A 15174-nucleotide genomic window follows, 5' to 3' on the forward strand; every position below is an offset into this window, starting at 1 on the left:
GGATGGAGGGAGGTGAGCAAAGGCTGCCGTCTAAGAGGTAAAGAAATAGCGGAGTTGATAAGCTGGGTTGGGAACTTTCAGACAAGTCCGCACGTGATAGCCACAAACACCCTGAGTCTCGGCTTCCATTTGACCTTGGGGGCACTCCTGAGTGACCCTGGATATCCAAGAGAGGTGTGCAGCGGCCTCCTGGCAGCTCTGGCCTGTGTGTTGGTGTGTGGAGGCTGGTCCCTGCTCCAGCAGTGGGCTGACAGTGTATGCCCAGCCAAGGACTTCAAACGAGAAAGGAGGAGACTCAGCCACAGCCCCCCACCTTCCAAGACTCTTTTCAGAGAGTTATAGATGGATTTGTCTTTGGACCTCCAGCTTACACACACACACACACACACACACACACACAAAGACACAGACTTATTATTAATTATGAAAACTCGGCCTATAGCTTAGGCTTGTTTCTAACTAGCTCTGATAACTGAAATCAACCTATTTCTATTCCTCTACGTGCTGCTGCGTGGGTTGTGGCTTTTACCTCTCCTCTTGTGTGTCTTGCTCCCTCTGAGTCTGGCTGGTAACTCTGCCTTTCTTCTTCCCAGAGCTCTCTCTGTCCAGAAGTTCCTGCTATACCTCCTGCCTAGCTGATGGCCATTTAGTCTTCTATTAAACCAGTCACAGTGACATATCTTTATACAGTGTAATCAAATATCTCACAGCAGAGTTCCATCTATCCTTCCTGGAAACCCATGGCGCCTGCCTATACGGCATGACGCGCTGTACCCTCACTGCCCAGTGGTCCATGGTCCAGCTGTGTCAATAGTAACTGGGAAGCCAAGGTGCAGGCTCTGTAGGTCCTTATACTGTTTGAGAAACTGCTCATATCCGTCTTGTGCCCTGTGAGGAAGACCTTATTGTCTCAGGAAGCCAGATGTACAAGCACACACTTGTAGTCTCAGAACTTGGTAGGTGGACGCCAAAGGATCAGAAATTCAAGGTCCTCCTCAGCTACTTAAAGCCCCCGGCGTCCAGACTGGGACACAGGAAGCCTGGTAACAGACAGAGGAATGGCTGGGGGTCAGCATAAGGCTGCTCTGCTCAGGCTGAGCATGGGGACAAACATGGTCCAGTAGCAGTGCTTATATAAGTCTAGCATCTGTCCTGTCACCGGGATATTGTCTCATTGTGAAGAGAACTTGGGGATGGTCCTTGCTGGATCTACTTGAGGCCCCTGACCTCTCCTGTCCCCAGGACCCGAGGTGTCTTGGGGTCATGTTCCTATCCTCCAGGGCCACTCTGGAAGGCACACTTGGCCCTGGGACCCTGGGTCTGCAGAGGGAGCCCTCAGACAGAGAGCAGAGAGCCAGTGACTGCCCAGCATTCTGTGACAGCCAATCTGATGTGCTGGCCAGGCTGGAGAGAGGAAGAGAGTGCATGTCTGCGTGCATGCGTGCATGCGTGCGTGCGTGCGCGCGCACGCGCGCGCGGCTGAGAGAACGATCAATCACTAGCATGGGCATGCGCAGTCTGTCGGGGAGAAAATTCCAGAAAGAAGCCAGTTGGAAACTGTTTCAGGAAGTTTCCATTTGGGAGACCTTGGGGGCCGGAGACCTGGCAAAGAAAACATGGAACAGGGCAGTGGTAGCGCACTTGGGAGTCAGGAGCCCCGAAGTCGGATTACAGCTCTGCTCACCCGGCCTCAGTTTCCTCGGGTGAAACATGGAGCAAACTCAACCACATCTTCTTTTCAGCTCAGCTTTTCTTGTATTCTAATAAACAAATCACTCCTAGTAAACATAATCCAAAGCCACTGGATTGGGGTTGGGGGAGGGGAGTATTCAGGAAACTCCCAGGTCCAGTAGACAGTTCAAAATCGCGTGGGCCAGCTTGGGGGCCTCACTCACCACCCTCAGCTTGCTGCATGGCTGCTGCAAGCTGTTGCAGCTTCAGCAGGAGGAGCATGGAATGCCAGCCAGGGCAGGCGCCCCCTCCTGGCGGCCTGGGCCCTGGGCCGAGCACCGAGGTCTGAGGGAGGGGCCGGTCCCAGAGGTGGGAGCCCCCCCCCCCCGGGGAAGGCGCATGAGGGGGAACCCCGTGGAAAGTGGGGAGCTGACTGCGGTGGGAGAGAGGTCGTGGAGGAAGAGATGGAGATGGGTGTGACGGGTGAGACAGGCCTTAAAAGGCCAACCACAGACCCTGTGCTGGGAGGGGCGCACGCCCCCACCCCCATGCCCCCCCACGGGTGACAGCCACCACGCTCCTCCCACGCACCGCCTCCACGGGGGGCCCAGCAGCGACACGCCCCCCACCCACAGGGTCCACAGCCCACGGGGTGTCCCGCAGGGGCTCTGCTCTCCCTGCCTCCTCCCCACCCACCCCTGTGGATGGGAGCAAGGCACACGTGGCCGTGGGGCGCTCTGCCAGGTGCAGAGAGGAACCCCAGGTCGCGTCTGGTAACCAGAGGGAAACGTCCAGGCTCAGAATTCAGAGCCGTAAATGCTGCGGGTGGTTTCCGCTCCTGAGCTAGGCGATGCAGCAGGGGCTGTTTTTTCCGTTTGGGGCTCTTTGTCTCCCGTACCCCCCTCCTCCTCCTCCCCGTACCCACCAAGCGACGTGAGTGAGCCAGCCTTAGTGACCTTCCTGCTGGGGGGGGGGGGGGCCGAGCCCTGTATTTTCTCAGCCTCAGAAAAAGGCGTTCAGGCACCCAGGGGAAAGGTGGCCCAAGTCTCCCCAGTTGGTAGGAAAAGCCATCCAGCTGGCTGCAGCCGGGCTGGCTGGGAGAGGAGCTGGGCAGGCAGGCAGGCCGGCCGAGGCGGAAAGGAAGGTTGTGGCTGCCCGCAGGTCGGGCCTCGAGAAGCCCAGAGCCCTCCCTAAAGATGGCGCTGTGGGGACTGCTGCTCCCAGCCCAGATGTCCCTCCCTGGAACTGGAATCGGTGCCCAGTCCAGGAACTTGGAGGAAAGCCAGAAAAACAGGGAAGGAGGAGTCCCTTGGGGCAGAGGCATGCCGACACATATTGAGCGCCTACTGTATGCCAAGCCCTGCTCCATGCACTAGTTGCTCACACGCCAATCTTTAGCTCACACGTCTCACTTTGTTGGTGAGGAAACAGCGGAGGTTAGGGAGGTCATCCCGGGGCAGTTAGAATCCAGACTTGATCTCGATGACCCGAGAGTGGGCCAGGAATGGAGGGCAGTTGACATGTTAGTAATGGGGCCGTACTATGTAGAACTGTTGACAGTGAAGAGAGACTCTCGAAAGATGGCGCTGCTTCACTTGGGTCTGGGCCAGCTGACCCATTGCCCACGGCTGGGCACCTTTTCCTACCTCACACAAAGAGGTGAACAGCCTGGCTTCTTCAGTCCAACCCCGCGCTGCCCCTCCACCCTCCTGTTCCTTGCTTTGAAGGAGCGGATGGTGGCTGCTTCAAAGTCCTTTTTTATGAACTTGGGACCAGGGTCCGTGGGCCAGAAACCAGGCCCGCGACTTTTTTCTTATTCCTATGTTCTTGGGCCTGGAATCCGGGCCAGGACCTCTCTGCTCCAGACATCTTCTGGGTCCTTGGAGCCAGCCTGGCACCTGGTAGGCCAGCATGGATGGCACATGCAAGGAGCCTCCCCCCACCCCCACCCCCACCCCTCAGGCTCCTCTGAGCCACGCGTGAGTTGGTCGACAGCCTCCTTGTGCTTCCCTTTCCACAGGCAAAGAACAGAAGCAGACCAACATCGAATCCATGAAAATGGAGGCAAGTGTTTTCCTCACCCCCAGGGGCTCTGGATCCTGATTCTAGAAGAAAGCCACCTCTCTGACGGACTGTGGCGAGTGTGTGTGAGGGGGGCCCGAGGGTGGGTCTCTGCCCCTTCTTTGGTGTCCCTTTGTGAGAAGGAGAGGAAGTGGGGGGTGGAGGTTGGAAGTTCCCTAGCCAGGCAGCCAGCTCATCCCCCTCCGGAGATCAAGCACTTCCCCTTGGCAGCGGGGTTCACGTGTGGCTACCGACTTCGAATCCCTCCTTCCATATTCTGGGGTCAACCCCCTCTGGCCAGGAGCCAGAATTCCTGTAGTCTGTGTGGGATGAGTGACCCCTCTCCGTTTCCCCTCTAGGAGGGGCAAACCCTGCAGAGGTGCCTCCGCCTGCCTTAACGTCCGTCTGTCTGTCTTCTGTCCTAGGGATCCCGGGGACGGCTGCGGGGTGGTCTGGGCTGGGAGTCCAGCCTCCGTCAGCGGCCCATGCCAAGACTCACCTTCCAGGCAGGGGACCCCTACTACATCAGCAAACGGAAACGGGACGAGTGGCTGGCACGTTGGAAAAGGGAGGTGAGGCGCCTTCTGTCCCCGGTGCCGAGTGTGAGAGCGGCAAACCAGAATTCAGTTCTAGCCGCTCCCATCAGGCGGGAGCTGAGGCTGTCAACTCCGAGAATTCCCAGAAACCTGCTACCTGGCAGTGGTGGTGGGGGGGGTTCATTTGTCCTCCCGTGTTTTGGGGATGCTAGCTGTGGATGAGGTAGCGTGTGCCTATGGCGGCGTTCCTGCCCGTGTGGAGTCGATGCTCTGATGGGCAAGGGGGACAGAACCGAAGGGGGTTGAAGGCTCGGCGACACCCAGGTAGCATCTCCATTCTCAAGAGTGTGCAGATGTGGACAGTGTCCGTGGAGAGAAATGAATCTGGTGCAGGGGGCAGCGGTGGAGACAGGGCAGCTTTGGCTGCATTCTGGTGATAGGCTCCAGGGCGTGTTGACGGAAAGGCCAGAGAGACACTGTCAGCTGTGGCCTGGACACACAGGGGGATGACCGTGTTTGCTCTGGTGGGAGGACGAGTTGTTGGGATCGAGAGCTCAGTGCCAAGGAGCTGGAAGCTGGACGTCGGGCTGCAGGTGCCAAGGTGCAAACAAAACAAGGTCTGCGGAGCCTGCGCAGTAGAGGGCAGAGAGGCAGAGTCTCAGAATTCCCTGTGCAGGAATGGAGAGGTTTGGAGAGCCACCGGAGACCTGGGGAGAAAGTGTGTCTGGGAGAGCTGGTTTGTCTAGACAATGGCTGCGCTGGGTGGGGGCGTGCCCCCACGCTGCGCAAGCCTGAGGGAGCTGGTACTTTTCCTGAGGAGCCTCTGGGGGATCTAGGAGAGAGCTGGAAGCAGCCCAGGGCTGCCAAGGGAAAGGAGGTGGGAAGTCAGATAAAGACCTAGGCAGCCTCAATCCTCTAAGATCAGCTGTGGGAAGGAGGGTTGTGGGTACCACTTCCACCAGGAGGGAGAGGAAGCAGGGTCTTGACCTCAGGCTATCTGACAGTATGTGCCAGTAGGCCCTAGAGAAAGTTCCAAACAAGTGGGAGGGGACATGGTCCTGGCTGCTTTGTTTTCTAGTTCCTTTGGGATCCAGGAAGGCAGAAATCATCCTTCTGAGAGGGGCACCTTCAGCCCTGAGTGCTAAGACCAGGGTGCCCCTTCAGAAAGTGCGCTGTTCTCTCTCTTCTTCTGGGGCTCTGGGACTCAGGCTCTGTGTGCCATGCTCCTGAGCCGTGAGTCGGAGGTGCTGAGGGGGTGACCTGGGTCTGATCTCCTTCCTTAAGCAGCGCATGGAGGTCACAGGAAGAAGGGTTTTTCCCACTCCTAGAAAATGAAGGTCCGTTTTTTATCAATTGTAAGTTTCAGCTAAAATTTTTACAAGATTTGAGTGGTCAAGTTGGGCCCAGCCAGTTAGAGAATTTGTCGCTTGAGTTTAGTCTCCAGGACTGACACAGAAAAGAACCAACTCCTCCATCCTCCTCACAGGTGCTGTACACACACACACACACACACACACACACACACACACAAACAGACAAATGTAGGTAAGAGTTTTAAAATTTAACCTCAGAGCATGTAAGATAGGTGTGATGGTATACACCTATCACACCTGTAATTTCAGCATTTGAGAGAATTGAAGAAGGAAGATAAAATTTGAAGCTAGCTTGGTCTGTATGTCACCACATAGTTCAAGCACCACCACCCCCAACACATACACACAGCAAGCCCCGATACCCCCAAAACAAAAATAGTAACAAGTTAGGAGCCAGGCGGTGGTGACTCACACTTAATCCCAGCACTCGGGAGGCAGAGGCAGGCGGATCTCTGTGAGTTTGAGGCCAGCCTGATCTACAGAGCGAGATCCAGGACAGCTAAGGCTTTTACACAGTGAAACCCTTGTAGTTGTTGGTATTTTACTCTTTGGCTCTTTACTCTTTGCTCTTTTGGGGGTCCACCACCCAGTTCTCAAATAAATCACACACAGAGGCTTATTCTTAATTATAAATGCCTGGCCTTAGCTTGGCTTGTTTCTTGCCAGCTTTTCTTTATTTATCCCTTCTACCTTTTGCCTCTGGGCTTTTTATCTTTATCCCATATACCTTTCTTTACTTCTTACTCCGGGGCTTGCTGTGTAGCTGGGTGGCTGGCCCCTGGAGTCCTCCTCCTTCTCTTGCTCCTCAATCCTCTTTCCCCAGATTACTCCTGTTTATTCTCTCTGCCTGCCAGCCCCACCTATCCTTTCTCCTGCCTTGCTATTGGCCATTCAGCTCTTGATTAGACCAATCAGGTGTTTTAGACAGGTAAAGTAACACAGCTTCACAGAGTTAAACAAATGCAATATAAAAGAATGCAACACATTGTTGCATCATTAAACAGATATTCCACAGCATAAACAAATGTAACACATCTCATACTAATATTCCGCAACAAACTCTGTCTTGAAAAAGAACAAAAGAAAAGTTAGGAACATTGGCCACATGTGGTGGCTCATGTCTTTAATCCAACAATCAAGAGGCAGAGTACAGTGGGTTTTCTCTGAGTTCAAGGGCAGCCTCATCTACCTAGGGTGTTCCAGGCCAGCCAGAGCTACATAGTGAGACTCTGTCTCAGAAAGAAAAAAAAAGAAAAGAAAAGAAAAGAAATATTTGCTAATATACACAAAAGTAGAACGAGAAATTTATTATATAATATATGCATATATCTATACATACATATATATCTACATCTATCTATATCAGTATCTCTCTATATACCTGTATCTGTCACCTACTTCAGCAATTATCAAAAGCTTTTCTAGTGAGTCTGCCACAACTGGGCATTTGCTTTCTTACCCCAACCAACACAGGCACCATTGGTCACTAAGTGTTAACAGAAAAGTGGAAAACATTGATTCAGTTTGAACTGTTGGAGGTGCCTATGACCTCAGAACAAAATCTGCTTCCTAGCAATGAAATGAACTCTGTGACTTCTAGTGCTGCTAGGTCCATGAGTCTTTTTAAGTTGTAACTACACATCCCTCGATCCTTGACTGGCCACAGACCCCCAGGACAGGTGGGGGATGGGGCCAGAATGCAATTAAGAATTTAGGTTTCTTAAGAGTTTAGCTCTAAGTGCCACACCCGGATAGGGGACAGGGTAGGATTAACTGCTGGGAAAACACAGTTGCTTTCCAGACTACGGAGCAGAATCTGATGCGATTGAGCCCGATTTCTTTTTCTTTTCTTTCCTTTTAGATTTATTTAATGTGCATGACTGTTTTGCCTCATATGCGTGTCTGGTGCCCACAGAGGTCAGAGGAGGGTGTGGGATCCCCTGGAACTAGAGTTATGGATGGTTATAAGAGTTATAAGCCACCATGAGGGTGCTGGGAACCGAACCTGGGCCTTCGAGAACCGAACCTGGGCCTTCAAGGACCTCGTGACTGCTAAGCTAGCTCTCCAGCACTACCACCACCCCAAAACACACACACCTGCTTCTAAGGCTCACCTTAGCTCCTTAGCCTTTGACCTTTGCTTCTGATATTGTTTCCTTGGGCCTTCCTGGTGCCCCTGAATTTTATACTTCCTGCATTTCTCAGAAGCATATTTTGTCCCCCTTTACTCGGGTATCCTCGGGTCCCCTCTTCTTGACCTACTTACCTGCATTTCTTGGTTTGGGGGGTTGGTTGGGGGAGGGGTTATTTATTTATTTTCTTTGCTGTGTAGCTAAAGCTGACATTGAACACCTGATCTTCCCGCATCCACCTCCAGAGTACTGGGATCACATTTGTGCCTCCGAACCCACCTTCATTTCCCGAATATAGCAGATTGACTAGAAAGGCTTTCGTAGATCTAACTCCCCACTCCTAACCACACACCCCCACCCCTACCCTCCACGCCTCTACCGCCACAAGGGCACCTGCATCCCAGGCAATGCCACCAGCTGGCATTTGCTACATGGATGGGATGCAATAGTTACCCCTGCTTTGAAACTTCCTTCAGGCACGTTTTGAACCCTTTGCCTGAAGCCCTGTGAGCTCAGTGACCTACAGAAAGTACACGGCTCTGAACCCGGCCTCAGACTAAATTCATCAGCAAGAGGCCGAGTTGGGCTTTTAGAGGACGAACTGGAATTTTGGGAGGAGAGAGGGAAGCATTTCGAAAGGGATGACTTCATCTGTGAAGTTCCCAGGATTTTTCAGGAATGGAAGTGTGTGGCTCAAGCCTGAAGGGCTTGTGTGGCTTGCTGGAAGCTTCCATTGGCTCCCCACCCTAAAAGTCCCTCTCCTAGGGCTAGGGGTGTAGCCTAGTGGGAGAGCGCTTGCCTTGGCTTGGGTCCCAGTGCCATACACAAGTAAGAAGCTCCCTTTGTCAATCAACAGCTCGTGGATCCAGTTTCACCTGCCCAGCATTAACTCAGGAAGGTGGCCTGTGCCTTTAATCCCAGCATTCCGGAGGTCAAGGCTGGTGGGTCTCTGAATTCAAAGGCCATCCCTGGTCTACGTAGCAAATGAGACCTGTCTTTTATTTTATTTTTCTCACTAATTTTTTTAAATTTAATTTTACATATCAGCCACGTATTCCCTTGTTCTCCCCCCTCCCACCCACCCCCAGACCTGTCTTTTAAAAAAATAACTTAAATTGTACAAATGAAATACACTTCAAATAGGTGATAAGGAAAACTGGCCATTTCCTTCATCTCTGAATGGGACTTCCTGATGGAAAGGGGAAGGCTGCTGTCTTCTGTGTGCCAGCCCTGCTGTATGTAGTAAATGACTGAGTTCTGCTACAGAACCCATGGCGGCTCCCTAGTGCCCGCAACCCAACCCAACACATAGACAGATTTTGGCTGTTTCCCAATGTTTCAACCCTGTGACCTCCGAAATCAGCCCAGTGATTGGACTCTGTGGTGGATGTTAGGACTCACCCTGGCGATCCTAAATCACTTCCAGGCAGGCCTCCCATTTTCCAGGCTCTAGGGTATCTCCTATCTTCTCTGGCTCCCAGCTGGAAGGTTGGGCCCTGGCTCCTGCATCCTTATGTTTATCAGATAATATTGCATTGTGATAGTAACAATCTGTGGTCTGGCCAAAGAATCCCAGTCTCCCCTCCCCGCTCCGCCCTTAGGTGCACCCTGCCCCCACCCTAGGCTGTCCATTACATTCCTGAGGTGGGGGGGCTTTGTCCCTAGGCCTCAGGGGGCATTGTGCAAATGCGGGGGTTTTAGACTTCAACACCAGGCCCTCCCCTTGGACGGACTTGCCTGAAGTGGGCTGCATGAGGAAAGACTCCTAAACACAGAAGTATATGGATTAATAAAGAACATACAGCCTTTACGGCTCTTCTTAGAGTTGGCATGGACAGGAACTTGTTTGCTGTTTGTTATTTTGAGACATGGTCTCTCTATGTAGACCAGGCTAGCCTTGAACTCACAGAGATCCACCTGCTTCTGCCTCCCAGGTGCTCAGATTAAAGGTGTGTGCCACCACTTCCCCATGCAAATGAGTTTATGTGTACATGTGTGTGCTATGGAGTGCATGTAGACCTGTAGCAACCTTGTGGATCTGATCACCCACCCTCCCACAGGCCCCAGGTTCAGCTCCTCAAGCTTGGCTGGTGGATGCTCCATCCAGCTGAGCCATCTTGCTGTCTCCTCTTTTTATCAGTTTCTGAGACAGAACTCTGTAAAACAGTCCAGGCTGGCCTTGAACATTTGCAGTCTCCTGCCTACTTCCCCAGGGTTAGGATTCTAGGTATGAATCCTAGAATTATTATTATTATTATTATTATTATTATTATTATTATTATATAAATTATGTAAGTATCACACAAGCACATTCTTATTTTCAAACAGGTCCCCCCCCCCGTACAATTTTAATTCTTTGAATATGCTCTAGAGCTGGACATAATAGTGCAGCCTGAGATCAGAGCAGTACTCAGAAGGCAGAGGCAGGAGGATGACTACAGGTTCAAAGCCAGAATGCGTTGCCTAGTGAGCTCCAGGCTAGCTTGGGCTACAGTGTAAGGTACTGCCTCAGAAATCACACACACACACACACACACACACACACACACACACACACACACCAAAATACTTTGAGAGGTCTTCGATACTGTCTGGTGCATACATGCCAATTTTTTCTGTTTGTATGTCTAAACATGTAACACTGATTCACAATTTTGTGTTTTATGAGTGAAAACATTCTGTAGTTTCATTTTACAGTTTGGTTTTTTTCACTTACAATAAGGTGGCCAGTTTAGCCACATAATGACTATTATATTTCCACTGTATGAATTGCCATGATTTTATTTAACCAGACTCTTACTGCTGGCCATTTATGCCACTGTATTTTGCTATCCAGGCATCCTGTGGCAGTAAAACATCCTTGGTATGTGTGAGGATGGTCTCGGGTAGCCCAGGCTGGCCTCAACCCTGGTGTGTAGTTGAAGATGAGTTTAGCAAGCGTTAGCCCTGTCTGCCTTCACTTCCTAGGTGTCTGGATTATAGCTGTACGTCTCCAGACCAGTTTATGCGGTGCTGGGAACTGAAGCAAGGTCTGCATGTGTGCTAGGCTTAGCCTGCTTCTGTGTGCTTCTGTGTTTCCGCAAGACAAACCCATAGAAAGAGAAGTCCGAGTGGAAAGAGTGTGCATTTTGCATTTTACAAAATCTGTCCAATTGCTAGAAAAGGCCACGCTTACACCACAGCTAGCTAGCTGCTGTACCCCGCTAATAGACTGGGTAGGAAAGCGGTGTCCTGTTATGATTCTAATTGTCATTTCCCAAATAACAAGTGAGGCTAAGTTATCTTTTCATATGTTTATTGACCATTTGTGGTGCTGCTGCTGCTGTTGTTTCTGGGGGTTTTTAACAAGTGTGGCTTCCGTTGTTGGCTTTACAACTTGTGGTTGTGACAGACTGCTATCTGTGTGTCCCGGAAGAACAGCCTGCGAGTGTCTAGAGGGTCACCTCTTGCCGGGCCATATGCCATTTAATAAGCAATCACTCTGCACCCCCTGAGTTGGGGGAGGGGGGACTTGTGTGAGAGGCTGTGGAAGATGAGGTGAGTAAGCTGTGATCTCCTGAGCAGTTTCCAATGGAGACCAATAAAGTTCAGTGCAGGGGAGCAGCCCCATGGTGTGGGTGCTACTTGACCGGATGTTGCTCACGCTTGCCACACCCAACTTTTGCTTTTTGGGGCAGTGCCTGACCACCCTGGAGAGCATAGGAACATTTGCAGCTGCGACAGCTTTACCAAAACGTTACCAAAAAGCTGAGGGCATTTTAAAGGGGCTCCCGTGAAGGCCATAATCAGAAATAGGCTCCTAGGTTGGCCCTCGCCCCTGGGCTGTGGAAAATGTCAAAAAGGGACTGTCACTGTGATAAGTGGATGGCCGGGGCGGTGTTTGGTATTTGTCTTGAGACAGGGTTTCAGTTAACCCAGGGTGGCCTTGAAACTTGACTCTTGGAGTTGTGAACTCTTTGATCCTTCTGTTACCATCTCTGAAATGCTGGGATTACAGGTGCAAAAGACTTAGCTTTGGTCTGGGCCGGTTTGTTTGTTTATTTTGAGCCAGGGTCTCCCACTGTAGCCCAAGCTGGACTCCAGCTCAGGGTATGAGATTGCACACTGGAGAATTCACTCACTTCTGGGCACAGAAGGAGTCGCTTTCTGAACAGCCCCCACTTTTTAGTAATGAGAAAATAGGTGAGGGGTAGTGTGTGTATGTATCCAGGGTACAGCTGCTGGCTCCAGCCAAGAATGACCTCGGGGGAGGGGGCGAGCCTCACTGACCTCCAGCCTGTGCCCACAGCGTTAACTTCACCGCAGACCTGAAGCATATCCCGACATGGGTTATGTTTGGCTTGATACTTGGGGCGGAGCCCAGTGTCCCCTACATGTGCACTCTAAGCACATGCTCTACCACTCAACTGAACCCCCAGTTCTATAAGAAATTTCTTTATCAGGACAGCAAGATGGTTCCGGGTGACGGACTTGCCACCAAGCCTGATGACCTGAGTTTGGTACCTAGAACTCCCGGTGAAGGGAGAGATCCAATTCCTTTGAGTTGTCCTCTGACCTCCACATACCTACAGAGAGAGAGAGAGAGAAAGTGAGAGAGCGCAAAGATGTCCCAAGTTAGTTAGAACAGAGCCATAAATGGCCTTAGGAGGGTCCCCTGGCCAAAACCAACTCCTGTTCTCAGGCTACTTCCAGCCTGGTTCTCCTAGTTTTCTCTGGTGCATCGTCTTCAAGGCCAGGCCTGAATCCAGAAGGGAGGCCTCTAGTTTGCTGCTCTCCCTAGGTCCTGTTATCTGGGCTGACCCTCAGGGCCATCTTTGTGGACTCAGACCCGTCCCACAGCACCGCCGCCCCCACCCCCCACCCCGTGCCCTTGCCCCGCCCTTGACTTGCTGTGCCCTCAAGACTGTGTCTGAGGTTGTTAAACCGGATTAGGATAATGTTGGAATGAAATTCTGGAAGCCTGGTTTCCAGTCTTTTCTGCTCCAGATTAGTCAATGGGTTTCCTGATTTATAATGTGATAGAAGTAGATTGCCCAACCCCAGGAATTCTAGACATTTATTATTGCATCCACCTGCACATTCACACACATAATTGAAAAATAAAAATAACTAAAATCCCAAAAGAAGGCCAGGGGAAGAAGCACTGGCTTCTCTTCCAAGAGGACCCAAGTTCGATTCTCAGCACCCACATGACAGCTCACAACAGTCTGTAACTCCAGTCCCAAGGGAGCTGGCACCCTCTCTGGCTCCCATGGGCACTGCATGCATGTGGTGCACAGATAGATGCATAGTAAAACACCCAGAAAAGAAAGTGGGTGGGGGAGGGGAGGTGGTGTGGCTCAGTGGGTAGAACGCTTGCCTATTATACAGGAAGCCCTGGGGTTTATTCCCAGGGATGCAGAAACCAAGAATGATGGTGCCCACTTTTAATTCTCTCACTTGGGAGGTAAAGGCAGCCTGAGCTGCAGGAGACTCTCAGACACCCAGGCATGGTGATGCACACTGCCCTGCAACCCCAGCAGAGACAAGAGGAGCATTGCAAGTTCTAGGCCAGCCTGGTCTACCTTGAGTTCTAGGCCAAGTGAGACTGTTTACAAAAAAAAAAAAACAAAAAAACAAAAAAACAAAACAAAACAAAACAAAAACAAAATGAACAACCAGGAAAAAAAAAGCTACAAAAACCAAAACCAAACCACAAGTTTTTGCCCACTGACCAGAGAGGTCCCAGTAATGTCTGCTCCTGTTGGGAGAGGGTGCTTGGACTCTGTAGCTCCCCAAGGGACTCAGGTTCTTGTAGGGGGAGTTAAGGGACCTTAACTCAGTATTGACTAAAGATAGAGCTTATTGTGCTGGTGGCCAGGGAGACAAATTGACTCAGTCCCTGTCTCAGAGACACACTGTTTGGTGGAGGAGGCCGGAAGGCTCTGAGCAAGGCTGTGTTAGGTAGACCAGATCTGACTGGTGCTCTGTCCGCAGAGCTCAGAGGAGGACGACCACAGCTTCCTGGGGGATGTGAGGAAAACTTCCTGGAGAAGGCTTCCGTGGAGAATATCCCCAAGTCTAATTTAAGGCGATTCAGAAAAGGAACCACCATGGGCAAAGAGAGGAAGACAACAAGAAACAGGCAGTACAGGGTTAGGGAGGGTATGTGAGAAGAGATGCAACAGAGGAAGCTGCTGGTTAGATCACAGAGACCTTCCTGCCACGGTGAGAAATCAGGCGCAGTCTGCAGCTGGGGGCTGAGAGAACCTGGCATGCGTTTTAACATGCCACCCCTTGGTGTGGTGTAAGGGGGCTCCATGAGACGTGTTCAGGAGCAGGGCCAGTAGGAGGGTACCACGTGTGACCTTTACCAAGGGTCAGGTAGGAAAGGCAGAGTTGAGAGAACTACCAGCCTGGGCTGCAGAGTGAGTTCCAGGCCAGCCTGGGCTACAGAATGATGCCCAGGTACAACAAAATAAAACACACAAAAAGGTGGGAAGGAAAGGAGAAATAATGATATGCAGGGAGGTGAGATCAGAGTCTTGGAGGAAGGCAGGTTCAGGGCCTGATGCGGGAGGCTCCATTTAAGGAAAGTCCAACTCATTTTTTTTCCTTTGGTTCCTGTGATGGGGGGGGGGTTACCTCTAGGCTTTCTATGGAAGGGGTACTTTTTGCTTGGTCTGGGGCAAGCTGTTGTTGAGCAGCTAACATAAGCCGTGAGTGACCATGGGGGAACAACAGAAATAGACAGACAGACAGACAGACCCAAAGCAAGACCAAGACAGGATGATCTGCTTCCAGCCAACATGTCGGCTTCCCTGAGAACTTCCTGGGCCAGCCAGAGAGCATCCCTTCATTTGTTTTTGTTTATTCTGAGGCAGGGTCTCTTGTCAGTTCAGGCTGGCCTTGAACTCATTATATAGATGCGGGTGACATCGGACTCTTGATCTTCCCGCCTCCACCTCTAAAGTGCCAGGCTTACCGGGTGTGAGCCACCACCCACCCCGACTGAGTCCCCTTCTGGGCTGGCCTCAGAGCTCTGCTGCCTAACTTCAGCCCCTCACCCTGACCTTCCAGGCTCCCCACCTCCCCTCGGCTGCAAAGGAGAGGAGTTTTGTTGTTTACACTGCTCCGGCACTCCACGTCGCCACGTGACCGCCACGTGACCGCCACCTACCCCGCCTGTATCAGCCAGCAGGCAGCACCTGTCTATCCGCACGCCAGCTCAGATGGATGGGCTGGACCGAAAAGAACAATTCAGCCCTCTGTATATTTAAATCTCGCTGCCGTCTGCAAGGAAATTTGGGGGTGAGGATTTCAGACGGGGAGCGTGCAGTTAATAAACTTACTTTATACATCTTGAGGGTGCTGTCCATCCCACAGGCCCAGTGCCAGCCTGAGGTGGGAGGATTAACCTGA

General features: G+C 51.6%; 1 protein-coding gene across 4 annotated transcripts in view; it reads left to right on the forward strand.

The window, feature by feature from the left end:
* The window catches only part of Dnmt3a (DNA methyltransferase 3 alpha), a 111821-nt gene that overhangs the window by 66919 nt on the left and 29728 nt on the right, over positions 1-15174 (forward strand). For all 4 annotated transcript variants that reach the window (XM_028875156.2, XM_028875160.2, XM_028875144.2 and 1 more), the window contains exons 5-6: positions 3692-3735; positions 4158-4304. In XM_028875156.2, coding sequence (XP_028730989.1) covers positions 3692-3735; positions 4158-4304 — 191 coding nt within the window. The remainder of the gene's footprint in view (positions 1-3691; positions 3736-4157; positions 4305-15174) is intronic.

This window comes from Peromyscus leucopus, chromosome 22, assembly GCF_004664715.2.
Source record: "Peromyscus leucopus breed LL Stock chromosome 22, UCI_PerLeu_2.1, whole genome shotgun sequence".
NCBI lineage: Eukaryota > Metazoa > Chordata > Mammalia > Rodentia > Cricetidae > Peromyscus > Peromyscus leucopus.